The sequence below is a fragment of the Amphiprion ocellaris genome, chromosome 19, assembly GCF_022539595.1.
Source record: "Amphiprion ocellaris isolate individual 3 ecotype Okinawa chromosome 19, ASM2253959v1, whole genome shotgun sequence".
In the NCBI taxonomy this organism is placed as follows: Eukaryota; Metazoa; Chordata; class Actinopteri; family Pomacentridae; genus Amphiprion; species Amphiprion ocellaris.
The window spans coordinates 5,729,319-5,737,565 of NC_072784.1; the positions used below are offsets into that span (position 1 = coordinate 5,729,319).

The 8,247-nt window shown below is 41.7% G+C and overlaps 1 protein-coding gene across 1 annotated transcript; it reads right to left on the minus strand.

The window, feature by feature from the left end:
• Positions 1-1,032: 1,032 nt before the first annotated feature.
• Positions 1,033-7,904, minus strand: si:dkeyp-69e1.8 (uncharacterized protein LOC100001340 homolog). The gene is made up of 3 exons (XM_023269978.3): positions 7,746-7,904; positions 7,213-7,361; positions 1,033-4,774 (listed from the first exon to the last, which is right to left on the minus strand). The coding sequence occupies exons 1-3, from the start codon at positions 7,768-7,770 to the stop codon at positions 3,935-3,937; spliced, it is 1,014 nt and encodes a 337-aa protein (XP_023125746.2). The 5' UTR covers positions 7,771-7,904; the 3' UTR covers positions 1,033-3,934.
• Positions 7,905-8,247: the final 343 nt, after the last annotated feature.

An 8,247-nucleotide genomic window follows, 5' to 3' on the forward strand; every position in this document is an offset into this window, starting at 1 on the left:
ACACAGGCACAAATCAACCTCTTTCTCCCTTCCCTGTCCTGGCTGGGGCTCATCTTCGTGGAACTTTCCTTTTCTCTTTAAGCTTTGGATACTTTTGTGTCTCATATCTTCCCTGAAGAAATAAATTCCCCTCCCAAAAAAATAAAAAATTCTCATTAATTTCTCTCCGCACAGTGCCAACTCTATCACTGCGCTCTCTCCTGTATCCGTGATGTGTGTCCGCTAAGACGGAATAATATTTGGACAGGTGTTCCCTCATATACATTAACTTCAAGGAGTCCGTTTCATAAGAAGAAAGCAGGCGGGTGGACTGTGAAGCTGGTACTGTATACTGTACTCAATGCTATATGTGTAATCCCTAACAATAAAAAACTGTTTAGCACCAATTTTCCTTTACTTTTAAAACCTTCTTTTTTCCTGTTTCAGACAAGAGGAGGCCACATCTGGAGGACAGATGTAGTCCCAGAGCTTGTTCTCCGCCTTTGACTCTCTCTCCCTCACATTCGCTGATTCTCACTCACTCTCTCTTTCTCGTGTCCTTCCCTCCCTCCCTCCTCTCTCCTTTTTTTTTGGGAAACATGAGAGCTGGGCTAATTCTCTCTCTCTCCGTCTCTCTCTCTCCCACCCCGGCCGGACCACCCACATTCGGAAACGCCTTGCTGTTCCTGAGGCAGAGCCGCCGGCAGCTTAGACAGAGATGGAGGGAGAGCGACAGAGATGTAAGGATGGGTTATGACGGACCGTTTTAGCAGAGTATCAATTACATCAATGTCAAAGCTGGAACCTGCCATTGTGTGAGGAGCGGAGAGTCTGGGAGGCACGTCTGTCCCGGCATGAATCCACAGCTAACTATATCCACTCACTTTATTCTGCAGCATAATTGGTGTTGTTTACAAAAAGTGCATCTCACAAAACACACGCTTAATGCTGGCCTTTGTTAAAGCCCGGATACAATTAAAATTAGATCAAAGTGTCCGTAACTTGTTCTCCCTCAAGTCAATGACAAAGATTTTAAGAATAATGACAGTGAAATGTACTTAAAACAGCAGCTTTTATTTGCTTGGTAAGCAGTAAATATGTATCTCTCAGTTCATCTTAAGGCTTTAAATCTCTAGGATATAAAGATCAATGTCTCCACCTTGTGGATTTTCTTGGCATTGCCTCCTCTCGAAAATGTTTCAACCATTCACTGTAGCATTTTTTAAAAACTCTAAAAAGGATTAATTGTTAATAAATAATTCCTTTAGAGATCACTCATAAATACAGCTTGGTTTCCAGACTATGAGTATGTTTTTGGCTGTTGGACATCCATCCATCCATTATTTATACACGCTTAATCCTCATTAGGGTTGCAGAGGGCTGGAGTCTTTCCCAGCTGACTTAGGGTCTTTCACAGGGCTCGTATTCACACCTACGGACAATTTAAAGTTCCTAATTATCCTGGACTGTGGGAGGAAGCTGGAGTACCAGAAAACCCACGCCTGCACAGGGAGAACATGCAAACTCCACACAGAAAGATACCAGGGATCTTCTAGCTGCAAGGCCAAAGTGCTAACCACCAAGCCACTGTGCAGACTCTGTTGGTTAGCTCCACTTGCTTGTTAGATTTTGGTTAAAGCAGCTATAGTCAAGAATTTCATAATAACAATAAATGAATTGATATGTGTTTTGGTCTCTCTCATAGCGACAAACCCACCAACCTGGTCTGAAACCTCACCTCAGCTTTATAAACCTTTAGCATCTTTATACTCAATATTTTGCTTTTTTTCCCCCTCCAACAGTTTTCATTCACTCTCACAGCTCTCATAATGTTGTCTACAGGCCGGAAAAAGCTTCCAAAAAAAAAAAAAGTGTAAACTACCTGTTCTGCAGTAAACAACATATACACTAAGTTGCAAATGACTTGTAAACACGGTGGAACATGAGTGGCTAAAAAAGCAGATATTTCTCCCAGAAACTGGTGGAGACCAAAAAACAGAGTTAAATGTCAGGCGAGGTGGACGATAAATACTGACGTTAAGGCCAATTTATGCTTTCCGTCACAAATTTCATCATCCACTCCAAGTCCGTGACCCCTCTGTAGGTGCCCACTGTCTGCACTGCAAGCATGCCAGGTGTTTAAAACAAATGGTCGTTTGACTGTACAAGAGCATCTCCATCATCCACTCCTAAAATTCATCATTAACAGAGATGTAATTAAAGTAGTTGCTGCTGGACTTTGGAGGTGCTTTGATTTGTACATGCTTTCCATCGACTACACACAAACACAGTAGGAAGTTCTAAATTCTCCAGAAATCCTGTGCTGAGTCCACCCACTGTGCTCGCCACACCTCAGGAATAATTACTGACACCTCAGGAACAAAGTCCGATCTGTGTCTCCCTGCTACATCTTGTAATAAGTGCACAGTTTCAGAAACATCAACAGGAGCCATGTGCATTTTTCTGTGCTCAATATGAGGCACAATGCAACCATCTACAGTACATACCACACACACTACTGTAGTATGAATAGACTGGAAATACTGAAGCTATGAGGATTATGAACAGAATCACATGCATGTCCACTTTCAAAGTCTACATCGCTCATGTGGAAAACATGAATTGGCCTTTTATTCTGCATCAGGGATGTCTAAATAACCAACTGTTTGCTAACACATAGCAATACCTACATAAAAGGTGATAATACTGTATACTGATGCACCCTAAGTGGCAGATTTAAGGGGGTGTATCTACCAAAGTATTCTTTCTGGAGGCCAGCTTGGTTTCTAAATTGTTTTTAATGCAAGTGCCACATATTTACTCGCTGCTAAAAAAAAGGCAGCAGTGTGACAGTATGAGTGTCTCTTCTGTGCCAAGTGCTGGAAGTTTTTTTTCTGTTGGCTGAGAGCTGAAAACGCTGCAATCATAAATGACACTTTTTACCCAGTCATCGCATCAAAGTGGAGGCGAGGCAGGACGGATACCACAACCCCCAGAAACTGTCCTACAAGTGCAAGGGTTGAACAATAGAAGCCAATACTGTTGTTTTCTGAGGATCCATGTCTCTACCAGATGACATCTCCAGACGACCACAATATAAATCTGAAAAATAAAGCTTGTAGGTACATTTTGTTAGCTGTGAATTGCTACATGTAACGCCTCACATCCATTGATATTCAATATCAAAGCAACGAAAGCATCCCAGCTGAAAAAGGCCAAACCTCCAAACAACTCTCAACCACTCTTAGCTGGATGTTTTCAGAAGAGCTCCTGGCATTTTCAGTTGACAAAAAAAATAACATTTTGGTGGACACACTTCCTTACATCTACAGATTGAATAAAGCACCTCCAAAGTCTGGCATCAACTACTTTAATTACAACTCCATTAATGATAAATTTTAAGTGTGGATGATGGAGAATCTTCTTGTACATCTAGCAAATGTGCACCGAGCACGCTTGAAGTGCAGACGCAAATTTTTGATGAAATTTATGAGACGGAAAGCATAAACTGGCCTTAACATCAGCATTTATTGTCCACCTCGCCTGACATTTTAGCTCTGGTTTTGGTCTCCACCAATTTCTGAGAGAATCATCTGCTGCTACGTTCCACTGTAGTGGAAGATTTGAGTCAAACCCATTCATGCCATCAAGATGACTTACTGAACTAACAATTAACAAAATGGAAGGTTAGAATGGAAAACAGCCAAATGAATTTTTTCAAATTTGGAAAATCCAAGCTTATTCCTATTAAAGGATTATTATAGATCTATGAAGCACAATTTATTTAACATTTAAAGCTTGAATAGAAAGTAGAATCCAGTGTGAAATTGAAAACAAGTAGTGGAGCACAGTGATCAAGCATAAATACTATATGGAGGGTGCAAGGCCACAGCACAGCGATACACCACTCAGTGAAATACTCTAAGGTGCGACTTGTTGCATAATATATTATCGCTCATTTAGTTTTCTGTGTTTTTCTTCTCCCCACCTCAGTAGCCACAGACCCCACAGTGGCCCCCACCATACCTCCAAAGGGCCCTCCCACAAACAGGCCGACCAGGGCCCCCAGCAGGGCCTCCCTTCTCACAAAACTGGGCCATTTAATCCAACCTGTCAGCTTCTCCCACCAGCTCCAGAGGAAAGAGGGAGCAGAGGATGAAGGTGAGACGCTGGTAGAAGGGAAAATGCTATCAACATCCACATCCAGATCGCCTACGCTCCTCTCTGCTTCTTCACGGACTGATTCCATTTCTTCTTCTGTCACGTTTTCCTCTGTGTTGTTCATCTCCCCTCCTCTCCTCTGCCTCACCAACTCCACCTGCTTCCGTCTCAGCCTCTCCTCAGCCTCCTGGTACAGAGGGCAGCTGAAATCCTCGTTCCCGCTCTCCTTCACCGCCTGCTCCACCTTCTCCAGCAGCTCCTCCACGGCTTTCCTCTCCTCCGGTTCTCCCCCGCGGGTTTCCAGGGTGTGGTAGCGGTCGCCGCATCTTTCCACCAGCTCCAGGAGGTCCTTGCGCCACATGACGAGGTACTCCTCCAGCTGCTCGTCCTCCTCCAGCACCTCGGTGTGGGTGAACAGCACCATGGTGTGTCCGCTGATGGCAGAAGGCCCAAAGAGCTTCGTCAGGACGTCCAACGCCTTCGCCTCTCCATCGGAAGGCTGGTTCACAGGGACACACAGCAGGAAGGCGTGTGGAGAGGGGCTGGATAAGGAGATGAAGGAGGAGATATGTTTTCTTCTTTCCTCTGGGTTACAGTCTGAGCTGAACCAGGCTGGACTGGAGACTATCGTCACCTACAGAGAGGATTATATGAGGATTAAACAGTCGCAGTAGTAGTGTTTATGTGAAGTTTGCAATCATCACTTGAATTGGGAACCAGAGGTTTTATTTTTCCACATTTATGTGATGGCATTTGTGCAAGACATTTCTTTACTTAAGTTAGAATCCTAAGATGTCCCCCAATTTTCAGTGATGATATCTCTTCTTCTATATCCTCCTGAGAACCGAGGGGAAAAAAGTATCTTTCAATCATTTTTGTGCTGTTTTTGCTAACAGGGCTATTTGTTTTTGGTCTGAGATGCTAGCACTGTGATGACATCCAGTTGTTTCAAAGGCCATACACAGCTCCTTTGCATGCATTTACACTCATCAGTTACCTCACTGTGAAGTAGTTTGCATTGTAAATGACTGACATAATCTGAACCAGAAGAACAACCAGTCCAGGGAGTCAATTTAACTACATTAAGTTATCAAACAATAATATAGTTTTACAACGTCGTCATCTGCTCAGGCTGGCAGGAAAGGGTGCTTTTGTCTTTACCACCAATAACTACAGGTATCACCAAACACATTGGAACTGAAAATCTTGGGGATAAAAGTTTGTATCTGCAACTTATTTTCATTGTTGATAAATGGTTCAATTTTCTTGATAAATCAATTAGTTGTTTAGTGTACAAAAAGTAAGAAAATAGTAAAAAAAAAAAAAACATTTAAAAATGTCACTTAACTTCAGTGTTTCCTCAAGCCCAAGATGCTTCAAATGTCTTTTGTTCACAACTAAAGACATTCAGTTTAATGTCACATATGGGGAAAACAAACTTTAAAATTTTCAAATCTAAGAAGCTGAAACAGTGGCTTGGTGGTTAACACCGTCACCTTGCAGCTAGAAGATCCCTGGTTTGCGTCCCGGTCTGAGCCTGGGCTCTTTCTGCATGGACTTTGCATGTTCTCCCTGTGTATGTGTGGGTTTCCTCAAAGTACTCTGGCTTCCTCCCACAGTCCAAAAACATCCATCCATTATCTATACCACCTCATCCTCATTTGGGTCGTGGGGGGCTGGAGTCTATCCCAGCTGATTTAGGGTGAAGGCAGGGGACACCTGGACAGGTCACCAGTCTATCATATAGAGACAAACAATCACACTCACATTCACACCTATGGACAATTTAAAATGACCAATTAACCTGAGCATGAAAGCTGGAAAGTTTTCACACATACACACACCAAAAAGATAAGAGAGATTTGGCTTTGCTTCACAGTATATTCCCATTTCCCTATAAGGTAACAACCAGTGGCTGCATCACATCACAGCTAACAAGGAATAAAACTGACAGGTAGAGAGCAGGAAGAGGGCTCTAGGAGGTTCTTTTTACAGGGTGTGCTTCTTGGAGATTGGTTGAATCGTGTGCCAGGAGATATGGACAGATCTGTGCACCAACTAATGGGAGAACTAAGTCTAAACCACGGTTTATCCCCACATTTAGCCAATCACAATTCAATATTTGAATTATATGTGTGTGTTCTATAACCAGTCGCATTTCACCATACTGTATGAAATGTTCTGTTCATGTCAAACTTTATCCTTTTCTGGGAGGTTGTTCCAAACAGAAAAGGTCCTTGCACAAGATTCTTTTGAGACACTGACATTAGAAAATAAACAGCTTAATTGGAGAGAAGTAGTTTGTCTTGTATCTCAAAAAACAAACATGCTCAACGGATGATTTGTTAAAAAATTGCTCAGGCCAAAAAATCGATTATTACAATGGTTAGATAATAATTTAAAAGTTAACAACTAATCAATGACTCTTTGCAGCTCTACTTTACATTGATCATGGTAATTGCAGTTGGGTATGATTTTGCAGACAACTGTATTTGTATCTGTTGTCCTCATTTACAGGCACCAAAAAATATTGTTTCCTTGTCTGAAAAAAATCCAGAAATTCAGCAAAAAAATGACCCAAATTTCTGAAAATTTGCACAACCTTCAGGAAGAAATATTTTCCAAAAATGAGTAAAAATCTTCCAAAAAAATCCTAAAAAGATCTAAAGTGATTACATATATATCAATAAAACTTATAATATTTTCTTTAAGAACATTCACATAAAAATCAACCAAAATCCAGCGAATTTTCCTGGATTTTGGTTGATTTTTATGTGACTGTTCTTAAGAAACATTTTTAACATTTCTTTTTTTCCACCAAAAAATGTCCAAAGATTTCCCAAAAATATTGAAAATGTGGACATCAGAAATTTCACTGTGAAAATATATTTTTCTTACACATTTTCAAACTTTAAAACTGGTCAATTTTGACCCGCAGGACGACACGAGGGTTAATTATATTAAAAAATGAAATTAGATTATTTGCACTTCTGGTAAACAACCAGATTAATGAATAAAACTTTTTCTGAGACGTCCTTGCATCCTGCTGCTATCCAGGTGTGTGTCTCCTACCTGTCTACCTGCAGCCTCTCCTCTGTGTTTGCTGCTCTCCTGGACCTCTGCAGCCTCTGGGCCCTGATCCTGGTCTTGCAGGCTCAGGATGGAGCTCAATGCTGATCTCTGTCCTGCTCCAGTCCTGCCCAGCACCACCAGCCTCAGCTCTGCAGAGTAAAAAAAAACAAAAACAAAAACAAGGCTTTCATGATGCACTCTGCTTTGTCAATACTGTAGAAAAACAAGTGTTTGATAAACTGAGCAAGTTTTTTAAATTCATTAGAGGCAGTTTGGGCAACAATAAGGAAACACTTATTTCCTCTTTTGCCAAAGCACTGGGCGATGTGTGCTTATTTGACACCGACAGAGACAGTTTATGACAGTTTATATCGTCTTGTTTATCTGCTGAGAATCGCTTTGAAATTCCCCAGAAGTGGCAGCGCCCTTCTACAGCCGCAAATACCGAGAACACGCAGCGAGGAGCCGCCTATCGCCGCTCCTTCTGACAGATCTACAGTCAGCACCTATAAAAATAAAAGAACAATCCATACCTGACTGTGAAGCAGACGCTGACATTTCTGCTCCTGCTTTCAGACGCGTTGAATAAAGAGCGATCGGACTTCCTAATTCCTGCAGAGTGACTCAGGCCTGCCTCTGGCGCCGAGCAGAGGTGAACACAGCTCCATCTGTGGTGGGGATGAGAAGATGGCACCAGCTCAGGTCCGTTAACCTCACTGTGATCCAGAAAATAAGGTCCAGACATTTCACTCAGATCCACAGATATCTGCTTCATAGTGGCACCAGGTGAAAATGCAGAAGGGGAAATCTAAATCTAGGCTCAACCTCTACGAATCATTAACTTCTGCAGAAGACTTTATAGTAATCCATCACTGCAGTAGTGAAGTCAAGCTCAAGTATAATATTCACTGTGTATTTGGGTCAATATATAATTGAGAGACTTTTAAAGTCCATGGGATATATCTTGCATACATTTTTATTAAAAGTTTTTTAAAAAATTATGTTCATTATGATAATGTCTTTACAAATTCCACA